We start from the raw sequence: 16,416 nt of genomic DNA on the forward strand, positions 1-16,416 counted from the left end.
GTGTTATTCGCCACTAACAACCCAAATCGGCGGACATTTTTTCCTTCTCGATCTCTCTTTCTCTTTCTCTGAATCCTGTTGCAAGTGATGTTGTTTAGACCAGGGGAAGGTCGGCTATGGTTGTCACAGTCGATGCATCTTATGAAACCCTAGAGAGAGAGGATATAGATACGAGAATAAGAAAGGTAAGAGGTGAGGGTGAGAAATTATAGGAATTAGGTAAAGTTGCAATTCCTATTATGCCCTTCTGACCATTCAACTGTTACACTTAAATGCCAGTACTTTTAGAATTTTTCATAAATCCCTCATTTAATAGTAACCATAGATCTTAGTATTTAGATAGTCCAAATCTGTTCTCGCGTTCTCAACCTTTTAGGCGTTCTCATTTGATCCTATATATATATATATATATATATATATATATATAAGGACGCAATATGGTCTTGTTAAAGGACGAAAAGTATACACGGCACCACAAGTTACCAAATACCAATACAAGTTGAATTACGCGACTTAAAAAAAATAATAATAATAACGACAGGCAGTCAGGCACAGCAAAGCAAAGCAACATCAAGAAGCATTATCATCATCATCATCTTGTTGTTCCATTCTTGACCTATATCTACGACCTGGCTTCTTGCTACAAACATGTGACTCCTCTTCCTCTTCCTGCATCTCTTGGTTAATTGCTTCGCCTTCACCTTGTTTTTGTTGTTGTTGTTGTTGTACCTCTAATTCTAAAGCAGCAATGGCAATACTGCCTTTAGCTGTAGATGATCTCTTGGCCTTAGCCTGCTCCTCACGGGCACGGACATGGTTAAATGCTGCTGCTTCACCAATACCATCATCATCATCGCCTCTCTTTTTCTTTTTCCTTGGAATAAAAACCACCGAACTACTACTAGTAGTAGGCAATGATTCCTCCACTCCAACATGCTTTGATTCCATGATATCCAAATAAGCTTCACGATTAGACCCCTCCTCATCAAAATCATAGCGTGTATACTTTGAAGGATTCACAATATAATCTGGAACATTCCCAGGCGATGCAAAACCCTGGACCTGGACCTGGCTGCCATTTCTTAATCTATCATCAGTCTTGTTACAACTCGGGTCAAACCTCACACGTTTTGCTGTTGGCTTCAACGCATCATCATTATTTTTCCTTTTCAGTATCGACTTGATTCTCATACCATAACCACCCTCCCACTCCCCGGATGCTGCAGGGACACAAGCTTCTACTTCTTCTGCATTTAACATCGGTTCATCATCATCATCATCTTCTTCTTCTTTCAACCTGGTTTTTGCAGCATCATGATTTTCATGGACCAAACTTGGGAGAACATTGTGTGAATTCAAATAAGGCCCATGATCAGTAACATCCTTCATATATACACGCTCACACTCATCACCATTCTCCCTTCCTTCCGCCATCTTATCATATGCATCTTCCTCTTCCTATAATCAATAATCACATGGAAATTCACTGCATTAGATTACAACCATACAAAACACATCAAACACCTAATCATATAAACTAGGAATAAGACACTACATTCCATGGACCATGGTCATGTTCCCCTGCCCTGCCTGTACCGCAGGCGGGCACACACACACACACACACATATATATATATATATATATATATATATATATATATATATATATATATATATATAACTCTACCCTAGTATAGAGTATTTAGTAAAAGTTACTAATTTTTAGCTAATAAAAAACTTGTCAAAAATCCGAAATGAGATTACATGTTTTCTAGTCAATTTTAGAAATAAAATTGTAAATTAAAATGAATTCCTGAACTTTATAAGAAAAATTTGTGTTGTCGAAAATTACATAAATAAGAATGGGCTGCCTACATTACATTCCACAATGAGAAAGAAAAACACCACAGGCTAACGGATAAAAATCAACAAAACGGAAGAAATCGCATTCCATCCTATTAAAAAAAAAACAAACAATTGAAATAGACCATTCCATCCCTTATGATTTACATGGATCAGATTGACTTAATGATTTGTAATAAATGAGTAAATAGGGGATTCTATGTCATTTTCCTAATTAGGGCGGTGGAGTTGAGATATAAGTAAGTACAAGGTTGGTGTTGGTTGGGAGCTATTGTTCATCTCAGTGAGTAGTTCACTTGTGGGAGAGCCTTGACCTCTCAAATGTCAAGATACCTTTTGTATTCATTTGATTTTAGCCCCAATCAATCATCACACTTGTATAATTCTGCAATTAAACCCTAGACCTAGAGTATAACAAATTGGTATCAGAGCAATGCGACCTGGTTTTGTGAGGTGCGATTTGATTTTTTTTATTTTTTTGGCGCACCATTTTGAAATTGAAGAAATTACAACGGAAGAAAAAGGATGATGAATCAAGATTGGATGAATTCAAAGGGAATTTGAACGTTGTGCAAACAGAAATCCGATCGTTGAATGAAGCAATTGAAAATCTTAGTCAACAGATATCATTGTTGTTTGATGGAAAAGATCCTGATGCATGGATTTTTCTCCAAAATCGACTAAACAATGAAAAACAGTTGGAAGTTGCTTTGAAGGAGACGCCATCAGGTGGTAACATAGGAGAAGGCCTATAGTTTGATGGGAAGAAATGAAACTGTTTCCATTCAGATCTGCATCAATCGGATCACTTTTTAAAACAATTCCTACCCTTGAAGCAAGAAATCAGTGTAGGTATGTAACCCTAGCAGCTCCTTTACAAGGCATATCTCAAGAATTTTTTTATAAGTGAATTCATAAATGGGCTGAATCCAGGAATTAAGGCAGAACTGAGATTATTATCTCAGTTTAATCTCCCGTTGGATGCTATGGACATTGCAAGTAGAATTGAAGAAAAAAAAAAAAAAAAACTAAATTTTGAGTTCACGCAAAACTGTTAGGATTATGGAGTAATAGTCGGAATCAATTAATGTTGTGGAATCATGGGATCAAAAACTCCTAAATTCTTAAGAATAAATTTACAAAAGAAAAGATCATTAGGATTGTGTTATAGTTGCAATGAGAAATTCTTTCCGGGTCACAAATGCAAGGAAAAGAAACTTGGTGATCCAAACTCTAGAAAATAGTGAACATGAAGGTGTAGTATCAGCAGATGATTTGCTTAAAGAATGTGGTACAACTGAATTGAATTATAAAGTGGAGACACATCTCAATTTGATTGTAGGCTTATAACTAATCCTAAGACTATGAAGTTGATGAGAGAACTCAATGGAAAAAGATTGTTGAGCTCATCGATTGTGGAGCAACACACAATTTTTATTTCAAGGGGAATGGTAAAGAAGTTAAAATAATAAAATAAATTGCTGTGAAAACAGAAAGTTATGACACTATTATGCGAACGGGATTAAAAGTGAAGGGTCAAGAAGTGTATCGGAATGTTAAGCTAAGTATGCAAGGAATTGAAATAATTCTTACCACTTGACTTGGGTAATTTGCATGTAATATTAGGCATACAATGGCTTGAGACTTTTGGCACCACACATCACAACTGGAAATTGCAAATTATGAAGTTTTTTTTTTTTTTTTTTTTTTTGAGGAGGGTGTAAAAACAGTTATGCTTAAAGGTGATCATTTACATGGAAAAACCTTCAAGTCCATATTAAGTCATTGCAAAGGCAAACACATCCAGGTGGAACTGGGAAGATTGTCAGTCAGGGAACAAAGTTCTAAAGATGTCTATAAATATTGGCAAAAATTATGAGAAATTTTTTCAAATGATCAAAGGGTTTAGCACCTACAGAAGGATATGAGCATTTCTGTGCGTTTGAAGAGGTATTCAATAACTGTCAAAAGGAATGTGCAAGTTGGGTCAAGGGAGTTTTCCAATTTCAGCACAGGTCTCAAAGCGGGTTTAAAAAAAAAAAAAAAAAAAAAATTTGATGGTTCGGGTCAGGAAAGTACAACTTAACAAATCCGAAATTGTGTCTCAATTCCAAAAGTGCTTCAACTTCCGGTGGGATGGGATTACGATTACCTTTGATAGGGGATGGAAACACAAATCTTTTTTTCAAATGTTCACGTCGAGGACAAGGTGATTTTTTGAGGGCGGGTATTGTTATACTTCTCCCTTACGATTCACATAGACCAGGTTGACTAGAACATAAGCTGCTTCAAGTGTTTAGTGACTGTCGGGTGTGTAAACAAAGTAGAAAGAAAGAATCATCCAATCATCCCACGTTAAAATGGTAATGACGCTTAAATATTTTAAATTTCCACAAACAGGTGTTAGATTTCTCCTGAAGCTAAATATTCTAACATACTAATTTTGGTTAACTAAGCAACGTGATATCATAGGTAAAAGATGTGTTCTCTACTGAGCGAATAGAAAAAATCGAATATATTGAAATGCAGGTGTACCTCTTTATCAAGAGTAGAATCCAATCCGATTGAAGATCGAATGTCCCATTCATCTCCATCGTTTTCGGTCTCAACGGCATCATCGCCTCCGACATCTTCATCGTCTTCGTCGAGGCTTTTCCTGCGATTACTTCGGCAGTTAAACAAATTATCGAAAGAAGAAGAGACAAGGGTTTCATCATCATCGTCTTTATTGTCGGCTTTATGACGGTTCCACACTCGCCTTTCAACCTGGGCGTCGGTGAGAGACCACGGCGTCGACGAAGAAGATGAAATAGACCTAAATACTTTATCCACCCGATCGTTGAAACTTTGATCCATTGATTTTGTTGGATTTGAAAAGCGAAGACCCAAAGAGGGGTCAGGGGAGGGGGTGTTGTGTTACAAAGAAAGAAGGGCACCGCCTTTGCAATTCAGTTCAACATTTACCCACCTCATCGGTGGATATGTTTTTCTTTCCCCTTTACAAGCATGAGAAATCAAATATTCGCTAATATTTGTGTTCTACTCATTACTCATTATTCAAAATAAATATTAAAATTACAAACGTAGTTATGTTTCATTTCAAGACAAATTTAGTTATCATCACAACGAATGAGATGGTAAACGGACAACAAGTTGTGTCGTTAAGCCTTTTTGTATCGTAAAACCAATTCTTTTGAAGACTACATCCATAGATCTAGGGGATAAAATTACAAGCGTAGTTATGTTTCATTTCACTTTAAGACAAATTTAGTTATCATTACAACGAATGAGAAGGCAAACGGGCAACAAGTTGCGTCGTTAAGCCTTTTTGTATGGTAAAACCAATTCTTTTGAAGACTACATCCATAGATCTAGGAGATATAACATTGCTATGAACACGTATGATTTTCCATACATGATTTCTCATGTTTGGTGACCTTACATGTAGCATCTTTTAATGCAGTTGTCCCGCCGTGAAACCTCCGGCCTTCAAGCCTACGAGAGGGGATACTCATGTAAGGTCTACAAATGCGTGTTTACCTCCAACCCATCCAAAAATCAAAACGCCAACCGGTCTAAGGGTTGACCAGGGATGTGTTTCTGGCCGGAACCGACCGAACCGACCCGAACTCGAATAACCTGAAACCCGAATCGGATGAAAAGTGGGAACCGAAACCCGGACCGATTATACTAATACGGGACCGGTCCGGTTCGGGTAATACGGGTTTCGGTTCAGTTATTAACCCGAAATGACCAAAATAACCCAAATAAACATTTACAGTATGTTTTTGAGCCGAATAACCCAAATTAACCGAAATGACCCAAATAACCCAAAATGACCCGATTAACCCAAATAAGGAAATTCTATATCTAGTTTAAGAAAAAAAAATATTAAACATTGATAATTCATATTCCAAAAATCCATAATTCATAGTCCAAAAATCCTTAATTCATGATTAAACATTAAACATTAAACATCCAAATTAAAATATGAATCTTAAGTTTTTTACAAAATAACAATGACCAAATACAAATTAACTATTCGAGAATATTGATTGGTTGTTTTCCCTTTCCACCTCCATTGTTTATCACGTTTTCCAACTCTTTCGCGACGTCATTATCTTTCAAAACTTCATCAATGTTGTCCACAATTGGCTTCCTTAATTTCCTTACCTAATATTGGGTGCAAACCAAGGCCTCTAATATATTAGCGGACAAATTTGTTCGATATGGATCTAATATCCGCCCACTTAAACTAAAAGCCGCCTCGGACGCCACAGTAGAAACTTGTAGTCCCAAAATAGCTATCAACATAAACAAAGAAAGTGTTGAAATATAATTATAAAAAAGTATACAAATAAATAAAGTTATACATTTCGCCATACGAGCTAGAATAGGGTAAAGAGATGCATTTTGTTTCCACCAAAGTAGAATATCAAAATCTTTATTGTATTTAAGTGACCGCTCATTTAGGTATCGTATCAACTTCGTTTATGTAGATGCCGATGGGTAATACGTTTGTACTATTAAATCACCCATGAAGTCATTCTCGTCATCAAGCATAACTACATCTTCATGAGCACGTGTTTGACTTTGAGAGCAAAGGGAAGCTTGTGGATCTGACTCTACTTCTTTTTGGCATCATTTTGAAGGTAACAAGTCGTTACCTTGGCTTATATTTAGCTAGATCTATTCATGCACAGGTTTAGGGCCATTCATAGCATATTTGTGAGTCAATTCGGGTATTGGGCATGATCTGAAGTTGTAACTTCAGATCTGGACTACTCTTGGTCCCTTTAGCCATAAAGTTATCAAATTTAGCAAGCATTAGCCCCTCTCTTTGGGTTGAACCTTTCCCTTAGCTTGGTTTTGGCATTTAGGACCATGCATGTACATAAAGTTTGCAACTTTACGTGGAAACCATGCCCTAGGAGGTTAGATCTGCAATATGGAGCTTTGGGGTAGCTTAAAAACGTCCGGATGAGAAATGGACTGAAGGGACTCAACGAGTCGCATAACCGACTCGGCGAGTCGGATGAAGATTGTATGTATTAGTCCTGCATAAACTCGGCGAGTCAGTAAGAAGACTCGACGAGTCAGTTAGGGTTTTCCCGACATTTTGACACGCATGGACTCGACGAGTTGGTTGGAAACTCGGTGAGTCAATTAGGTTTTTGATGATTCCTGAGTTATTAAGGAACTCGACGAGTTGCTAGCTGCACTCAACGAGTCGGGTCATCATGGATTGTTGACTTTGACCGTTGACTTTGACTTTGACCAAGGGTTGACCAGTTGGACTTTTGAGGGTATTTTGGTAATTTGGGATTCTGATGAACTTGGTCCTATGGTGGTTATAGGTGGTTGAGTTCGTGACAGTGATTCGGTAGTTTGATCTTATCACTACAGTTCGACATCGTGAGGTGAGTTCTTCTCACTATATCAACAGGGTCTACGACACCAAGGCCGACCCTTTATGATTTGTATCATGGTTATAGGATGGTTGTTATGTTAGTGATCTGTTAGATCGGTATCCTGGTTATAGGATTATGTTATGTTAGTGATATGTTAGATCAATATCCTGGTTATAGGATGGCTGCTATGTTAGTGATCGGTTAGATCAATATCCTGGTTATAGGATGGTTTCCATGATTAGTGATCTGTTAGATTTGTATGACTATCTGTACTTGCTAGCTAGCGTATGATATTATGTGCACATGTTTGTTGGTTTGGGGGATTGGGTTGAGGCAGGTCCTGCTTTGTGCTGTAGGCCAAGATACCCAGGGCGGACCGGATAGACTGCAGACCTGGCTAGGGCATACTAGTCATGCCGAAGGCCCGGCGAGCTGTCCGGATAGGCTGAAGGCCTTGAGAGATAGTCCAGACGTGCCGATGGCTCGGAGAGCGGTCCAGATAGACTGATGGCCTGTGAGGCGGTCCAGTCAGACTGATGGCTAATTATGCATGTTGTGTTTGTTTATATGATATGGTTATATTATGTATGGCGTTGGTATTTTGGGGGAACTCACTAAGCTTCGGGCTTACAGTTGTTGATTATTTTTCAGGTACTTCTGATGATCGCGGGAAGGCGAAGGCGTGATCGTGCACCTCATTGTATTTTCATGATTTGATTTTGGGGATACTCTGATGTTTAAACTCTTTTGAAAACAAGTTGTAATAATTTAACAGTTTTAAATGTTTTAAAAAGTTTTAAATTGGCTTTAATTTTATGGATGTTACAAGTTGGTATCAGAGCCTTGGTTTGAGTGAATTGGAGGAAACACTCGCGTGTCTCCAGTCTCAAACTGAGGACAAGATTTTAAAATGATTTTTTTTCAAATGTTTTCAAATAATAAAGGAGGATGCAAGTGTACGATCAGTCGGAGCTAGTAAGTAGACCCCAAAATACCTTACATATTATTTGATTTATGTGATATGTTAGAACAGCATGCTAGTACTAGGCTAGGGATCTTCATGAATTGCATGATAGAATTGCCTGATTATATGATGCCTGATAGCCTAGGGTTTTTCCTTATATGAAATTGACATCATTATTGTAGTTGCTTAGTGTATGCATCACGGCTGTACATAATTAAGATCTTATAGGCTGAGAATGTTTGGTTTGGCCTTATTTCCTTTTCTTGTTTGATGAAGGGCTTAGGGTAGGATCAGGTATTCGAAAGTCTATAGGGTCCAGCGTTATGTATGGCCAACATACACTAGTGTTGCAGGGTTGGTGGAAGTTTCATGGATGAGTTGGTTGGGATTAGTCCGCCAATTATGAGATATTTAGCCTTCATCTAGGGGTGAGGATTGAGCGCATGCCATGCTTACGTATAGTGTTAGGGAGTTGTGGTGATACTTGAGACAAATATGGGTAGGTATGGAAGGTAGTATGAGCCCGTACTACTGAAAGCACAGGACCCATACGCGTAGCAAGGAAGTCACAACCCCTAAGGTTTTGTTGGGAGTTGGTTCCTGGATTGTTATATGGAATATCTGATATCTTCCTGGTATATTTTCAGCATGGTGGTTACTCGACGATTTCTGACTGGATCCGGGTCAGGATCAGGAGGCGGCGGACAGGAGGCACCAGCAGTGCCAGAGACTATCGACCATATGGGGCCAGACGAGATGGACGCCAGGATCCAGGAGATCCTGCATGATGAGGTTGTTGCGATGTTCCGAGCTCAGTTACCAGAGATGTTTGGGTCTATCAAGACCGCCATGGTGGAGTATTTCGATGAGCGTTATGTAGCCCTCACTGAGGCGGCTGCCGCAGCAACTACAACAGCTGTAATGGGGGCACGGGGAGGAGCCAGTCGGGCTTTTCAGTATCGAGACTTCGACAACACGAAGCCCCCTACTTTTGATGGGACTCAGGACCCCATCAAAGCCATGAGGTGGCTATCTGACGTGGAGGGGTGTTTCTTCACGTGTTCATGTCCCACTGACCAGAAGGTCAGATGTGCCCTGAACCTGCTGAGGTCTGGGGCAAATCACTGGTGGAGGTTGATGACTGGGTCTTACACTGATGATCAGAGAGTTGCGGTTACTTGGGAGCAGTTCAGGGATATGTTTCGTGCCCGCTACATTCCACGGGTCGAGCGGGAACGGTTTGCTCAGGAGTTCTTGGAATTGAGACAGGATGGTGAGACGATTATGGAGATCACCTGTATGTTCAATGAGAGGACGATGTTCTGCCCGGAGTTTGCTTCTAAACAGGCTCAGATGACACGTTATCTGAGCATGCTCAAGACTGACATTCGACAGTTTGTAGCGACCCAGCATTGTGATACGCTTCTAGATTTATAGGAGGCCGCTAGGCGGTGTGAGTTAGAGATTGAGCTGCAGTTGAGGGAGCAGCGACATGCCCTGGCACAGTCACAGTCGGCGCCAAAGCGGTCTAACACCGCTGATTCTAGGTCGGGAGGATAGCAGGGCCACACTTGTGGCAAGTGCGTGAAGGGTCACTCTGGGTTTTGCAGATCGGGTAGCATGTGCTGCAAATGCGGCAAGGAGGGGCACTTTGCGAGGGATTGTCGCCAGCTACCCCCGGTTCAGGATATGAGGATCTGCTACCACTGTCATCAGGTTGGTCACGTGAATACCAACTGTCCACAGCTGCTTCCAGGCCGGCGCAGGCTCCAGCGCCGGCTACACTAAGCATCACTGACGGGGGTCAGGGTAGAGCAGCGCCCCCGAGCGCTCAGGGACACGCCTTCCAGCTTACAGCAGAGGAGGCCAGAGCAGCACCAGACGTGGTTGCTGGTATGTTTTTATCCCTTATCTTACTGATTATATATGTTTTATGCTTATATGTTTGTACCTATGATTAGGTACGTTTTTAGTGAACTCCTTACCTGCTTTGGTATTATTTGACTCGGGGGTGAGTCGGTCGTTTGTCTCTCATACATTTCGTAGGGAGTTCGTTTTGCCAGTAGGAGAGTTAGAGTGTCCATTGCGAGTCTCTATCGCCAACGAACACGGGATTTTCGCTTCTTCGGTCTATCGGGGTTGCGTATTGGAGATCTTCAGGGTATCTTTCCCGATAGACCTGATTCCGATTCCCATGGGGGATGTATGTGTGATTGTAGGTATGGACTGGCTTAGTCGCTTCGGTGTCATGATTGACTGTGAGGGTCAGTGGGTGGTAGTTCGAACCCCAAATGGGGGAGAACTGGTTATCTTCGGCAAGGGCACCAAATTGGGATCAGGGTTTTGTTCGGCTGCCAGAGCTCGACAGTACATTCAGCACGGGTGTGCGGGTTATTTAGAGTATGTGGTGGATACACGGTTCAGGGATTAGATTTTAGTTTCAGAGGTTCCAGTAGTCAAGGAGTTTGCTGACGTGTTCCCGGGGGAGTTGCCCGGAGTGCCTCCGGAGAGGCAGGTCGAGTTTAGGATCGACCTAGTGTCAGGTGCGGCCCCTATCGCCAAGGCGTCATACCGATTGGCACCACCAGAGATGCAGGAGCAATCATCACAGCTGCAGGAGCTGTTGGGCAAGCAGTTCATTCGTCCTAGCAGTTCTCTGTGGGGAGCGTCGATCCTCTTCGTCAAGAAGAAGGATGGTTCACAGCGGATGTGCGTTGACTACCGGGAGTTGAATAAGTTGACGGTGAAGAACCGTTATCCACTCCCGAGGATAGATGACCTTTTTGATCAGTTGCAAGGAGCATCTTGGTTCTCCAAGATAGATCTGAGGTCCGGCTACCATCAGGTCAGGGTTAGGGAGGAGGACGTGGAGAAGACCGCGTTCCGGACTCGTTATGGACATTACGAGTTCGTGGTGATGCCGTTTGGGCTCACCAATGCGCCAGCAGTATTTATGGAGCTGATGAATCGGGTCTGCAGACCGATGCTCGATCGCTCGGTCATCATGTTTATAGATGATATATTGGTGTACTCCAAGACCAGAGAGCAGCACGAGGAGCATCTTCAGGATCTATTGGGAGTCTTGAGGCGAGAACGGCTTTATGCCAAGTTCTCGAAGTGCGAATTTTGGTTACGAGAGGTTCAGTTCCTTGGACATCTCGTTAACTAGGAGGGGATTTTGATCGATCCGGCCAAAATCGAGGCAATTATGCAGTGGGAGGTTCCGGAATCTCCCTTGGATATCAGGAGCTTCTTGGGATTGGCAGGGTACTACCGGAGATTCATTCAGGATTTCTCCAAGATTTTAGTACCCCTCACTCGTCTGACGAGGAAGGGGTGGATTTCCGGTGGGTCCCCGAGCAGCAGAGGGCATTTGAGACCCTCAGACAGCGACTATGCGATGCTCCAGTATTGACTCTCCCGGAAGGAGTTGAGGATTTTGTGGTATTCTGTGATGCATCCATCATAGGACTGGGAGCGGTCCTTATGAAGAGAGGATGACTGATAGCCTACGCATCGCGGCATTTGAAGCCGCATGAGACGAGATACCCTACTCATGATCTAGAGTTGGGAGCGGTGGTATTCACTCTCAAGATTTGGAGACGTTACCTCTATGGGGTTCGTTGTACCATTTACATGGACCACAAGAGTCTGAGACACATCATGGGTCAGCCGAACCTGAACATGAGGCAGCGCAGGTGGCTTGACGTGGTCAAGGATTATGACTGCGAGATCCTTTACCATCCTGGTAAAACGAACGTGGTTGCGGACGCTCTGATCCGCAAGTCAGTTGGATCTTCTACTCTAGTGACGTGTATGAGGATATCAGTGGATTTCCACTGGTGAGTTTGATCAGGGAAGCTCAGGCTGAGGGTATGTGACAGGAGAATTGGAAGCTTGAGAGGATTAGGGATGAGAACACCCGGTTTGTACAGGATAGTCGGGGATTATTGACCCGTTGCGGTCGAGTCTGGGTTCCGATGTCTGGTGGGGTCAGACAGACTATACTGGAGGAGGGTCATAAGTCTCGCTTCTCTATTCACCCGGGGGCCACCAAGATGTGCCAGGATTTACGATTGAGTTACTGGTGGCTGTGCATGAAGCGAGAAATCGCTTGGTACGTGGAGAGGTGCTTGACCTGTAGGATGGTCAAGGCCGAGCACTAGAGTCCACATGACAAGCTGCAGCCTCTAGAGATTCCCATGTGGAAGTAGGAGCAGATCACGATGCATTTCATCACCAAATTACCGAGAACGACAAAGAGGTTCGATGCTATATGGGTCATCGTGGACCGATTAACCAAGAGTGCTCATTTTCTGCCCATTCGGGAGAGCTCATCGGCCAAGAAGCTGGCCGATGTGTATATATGCGAGATTGTCGCTCGCCATGGGGTTTCGGTCTCTATCATTTCAGACCGTGATGTTCGTTTTACCTCCCATTTTTGGCAGAAGTTCCACGAGGAGCTGGGCACGCGGCTGTACTTCAATACAACCTATCATCCTCAGACAGACGGCCAGAGTGAGCGGACCATACAGACTCTCGAGGATATGCTGAGAGCCTGAGTTATTGATTTCGGTGGGAGCTGGGACTCCTACCTACCCCTTGCAGAGTTCTCCTATAACAACAGATTTCATTCCAGTATTGGTGCTCCACCTTATGAGCTGTTGTATGGACGGAGATGTCGTACCCCAGTCTGTTGGGGCGAGGTTGGTCACAGGGTGATCGGTCGGACCTAGGTAGTTCTGCAGACTACCGAGATGATTCAGCAGATCAGACAGCGGTTGCAGACCGCATAGAGTCGGTAGAAGAGTTATGCTGACCGGCACCGATCTGAGTTGGAATTTCAGGTCGGTGACATGGTACTTCTGAAGGTCTCACCCTGGAAGGGTGTGATTCGCTTCAGGAAGAGGGGAAAGTTGGGTCCCCGATACATTGGGCCATTCAGGATAACTGCCAGAGTTGACAAGGTAGCGTATAGACTTGATCTCCCTGAGGAGCTTAGTCGGATCCACATCACTTTCCATGTTTCACAGTTGCAGAAGTGCATTCAGGATGAGGAGGCAATAGTATCATTAGATGATATTCAGGTCGATGAGCGCCTAAATTATGTGGAAAGGCCAGTGGCTGTTCTTGAGAGGAAGGTGAAGGTTCTACGAAACAAGGAAGTACCTTTGGTAAAGGTACAGTGGAAACACCAGAGGGGATTCGAGTGTACTTGGGAGTCGGAGGCAGAGATGCGGGAGCATTACCCCGAGTTATTCACCGCAACAGACTTCGAGGACGAAGTCTAGTTCAAGTGGAGGAGAAATGTAACACCCCGGCTCCCATGTATAATTTTTGAAAGCCTTATATTCATTTTATTGAGGGGACTCGACGAGTTGGAGGCCCCAACTCATCGTGTCGAACCTAGTTGGCCCGCGTGGTTTATGATTCCTACTGGACGATTCGGAGGATCCCGACTCGACGAGTAGAGTCTGTGCATGGAAACCCTAATTTTTAGGGTTTGCACCCTATTTAAAGGACCTTAAGTCCTTTCCTCCAGCCCCTTACCACCTCTTGACGGCCAGTAGAAACCCTAATCAGTCTGGATCTTGTTCTTGAGTGTTTGTGAGGACTTAAGAGTGCTTTTGGTGCATTTTGTGAAGAGGGCTTGAAGTTTAAGGAGCTTGGAGCAAAGGGAAGCTTGTGGATCTGACTCTACTTCTTATTGGCATCATTTTAAAGGTAACAAGTCGTTACCTTGGCTTATCTTTAGCTAGATCTATTCATGCATAGGTTTAGGGCCATTCTTAGCATATTTGTGAGTCAATTCGGGTATTGGGCATGATCTGAAGTTGTAACTTCAGATCTGGACTCCTCTTGGTCCCTTTAGCCATAAAGTTATCAAATTTAGCAAGCATAGGCCCTTCCCTTTGGGTTAAACCTTTCCCTTAGCTTGGTTTTGGCATTTAGTACCATGCATGTACGTAAAGTTTGCAACTTTACGTGGAAACCATGTCCTAGGATGTTAGATCTGCAATATGGAGCTTTGGGGTAGCTTAAAAACGTATGGATGTGAAATGAACTGAAGGGACTCGACGATTCACATAGCCGACTTGACAAGTCGGATGAAGATTGTATGTATTGGTCTTGCATGAACTCGGCGAGTCAGTAAGAAGACTCGACGAGTCAGTTAGGGTTTTCCCGACATTTGGACACGCATGGACTCGACGAGTTGGTTGTAAACTCGGCGAGTCAATTAGGGTTTTGATGATTCCTGAGTTCTTAAGGAACTCGACGAGTTGCTAGCTGCACTCGATGATTCGGGTCAACATAGATTGTTGACTTTGACCGTTGACTTTGAATTTTGACTAAGGGTTGACCAATTGGACTTTTGAGGGTATTTTGTTAATTTGGGATTATGATGGACTTGGTCCTATGGTGGTTATAGGTGGTTGAGTTCGTCGCAGTGATTCGGGAGTTTGATCTTATCACTACAGTTCGACATCGTGAGGTGAGTTCTTCTCACTATATCAACAAGGTCTATGACACCAAGGTCGGCCCTGAATGATTTGTATCCTGGTTATAGGATGGTTGCTATGTTAGTGATATGTTAGATCGGTATCCTGGTTATAGGATTATGTTATGTTAGTGATCCGTTAGATCAGTATCCTGGTTATAGGATGGTTGCTATGTTAGTGATCGATTAGATCGATATCCTGGTTATAGGATGGTTGCCATGATTAGTGATCTGTTAGATCTGTATGACTATCTGTACTTTCTAGCTAGTGTATGATATTATGTGCACATGTTTTTTGGTTTGGGGGATTAGGTTGAGGCAGGTCTTGCTTTGTGTTGTAGGCCAAGATACCCAGGGCGGACCGAATAGACTACAGACCCGGCTAGGGCATACTAGTCTGGACGAAGGCCCGACGAGCGGTCCGGATAGGCTAAAGGCCTTGAGAGGCGGTCCAGACGTGTCGATGGCTCGGAGAGCGGTCCTGATAGACTGATGGTCTGTGAGGCGGTCCAGTCAGACTGATGGCTAATTATGCATGTTGTGTTTGTTTATATGATATGGTTATATTATGTATGGCGTTGGTATTTTGGGGGAACTCACTAAGCTTCGGGCTTATAGTTGTTGATTATTTTTTAGGTACTTCTGATGTTCGCGGGAAGGCGAAGGCGTGATCATGAACCTCCTTATATTTTCATGATTTGATTCAGGGGATACTCTGATGTTTAAACTCTTTTGGGAACAAGTTGTAATAATTTAACGGTTTTAAATGTTTTAAAAAGTTTTAAATTAGCTTGAATTTTATGGATGTTACATACAAATTTTGAAATCTTCTTCTATGGGGGACACTGATGGGTTTTATGTACAATAACAATTCTATGGTGCACATACAACCCTAATGCCTTCGATCTAAGTTTTATCTAATTATAAATGCAATTGCATATTATCCAAAGCATGAAGCCTAACTAGCATCCAACATTGTTATTTAAAACATAAAACTAGTTAGATGATTACCTCTTTAATGTAGCTTGTAGAACTTGGCCTTTCAAGAGCTTAGTACCTCAAGTGTGATGCCTCAAATGGTTCACAAATCACCATGAACAAATGGAGGATAATGATAGAGGTTTAGAAGACACCAAAATCGTCTAGCCACTTCTAGGAATACATAAGTGACGATTTTGGAGCTAAGGGAACACATTTATAGTGTAGAATTCCAAGAGTCACTTCTTAACCCAAATTCATACACTTAGGCTTTTAATCCAACAACACTTCATGGACTCTTATGTGAACTTAGTCCATTACTAGTTAATTATGGATCATTAGCCCAAATCATATGTTTCACTTATTTCCATAATCAGTCCCTATTAATTTAATCAGTCTCTTTTGATCATTAAATTAATTCCAAACTAATTCTTGATCAATACCAATTAAATAATATGATTTATCAAATAATATATTATTCTTATAATATATTAATAAATCACAAATAACCTCTTTCTCAAATATCCACCCTATCAAATTGTTCTGGTGAATGCAACCCAAAATGGACCATGCTACTCTCGGGTCAAGTACATACCAGTTATAGTTATGGGCTTAGACACCTAATCCAATAGTCTCCCACTTGGATAAGTCTAATAAGTATAACTGCAAGTACGACTTCAAAATCCGACTAGCAATCGTAG

The 16,416-nt window shown here is 42.2% G+C and overlaps 1 protein-coding gene across 1 annotated transcript; it reads right to left on the reverse strand.

The window, feature by feature from the left end:
- Nucleotides 1–479: 479 nt before the first annotated feature.
- On the reverse strand, nucleotides 480–4,839 carry LOC145169119 (uncharacterized). Its single transcript, XM_079087690.1, has 2 exons — nucleotides 4,399–4,839; nucleotides 480–1,458 (listed from the first exon to the last, which is right to left on the reverse strand). The coding sequence occupies exons 1-2, from the start codon at nucleotides 4,717–4,719 to the stop codon at nucleotides 571–573; spliced, it is 1,209 nt and encodes a 402-aa protein (XP_078943816.1). The 5' UTR covers nucleotides 4,720–4,839; the 3' UTR covers nucleotides 480–570.
- Between the last annotated feature and the right edge of the window lie 11,577 nt (nucleotides 4,840–16,416).

The sequence above is a fragment of the Lactuca virosa genome, chromosome 4, assembly GCF_052849685.1.
Source record: "Lactuca virosa cultivar CGN04683 chromosome 4, Lactuca_virosa_CGN04683_v6, whole genome shotgun sequence".
Lineage (NCBI taxonomy): Eukaryota > Viridiplantae > Streptophyta > Magnoliopsida > Asterales > Asteraceae > Lactuca > Lactuca virosa.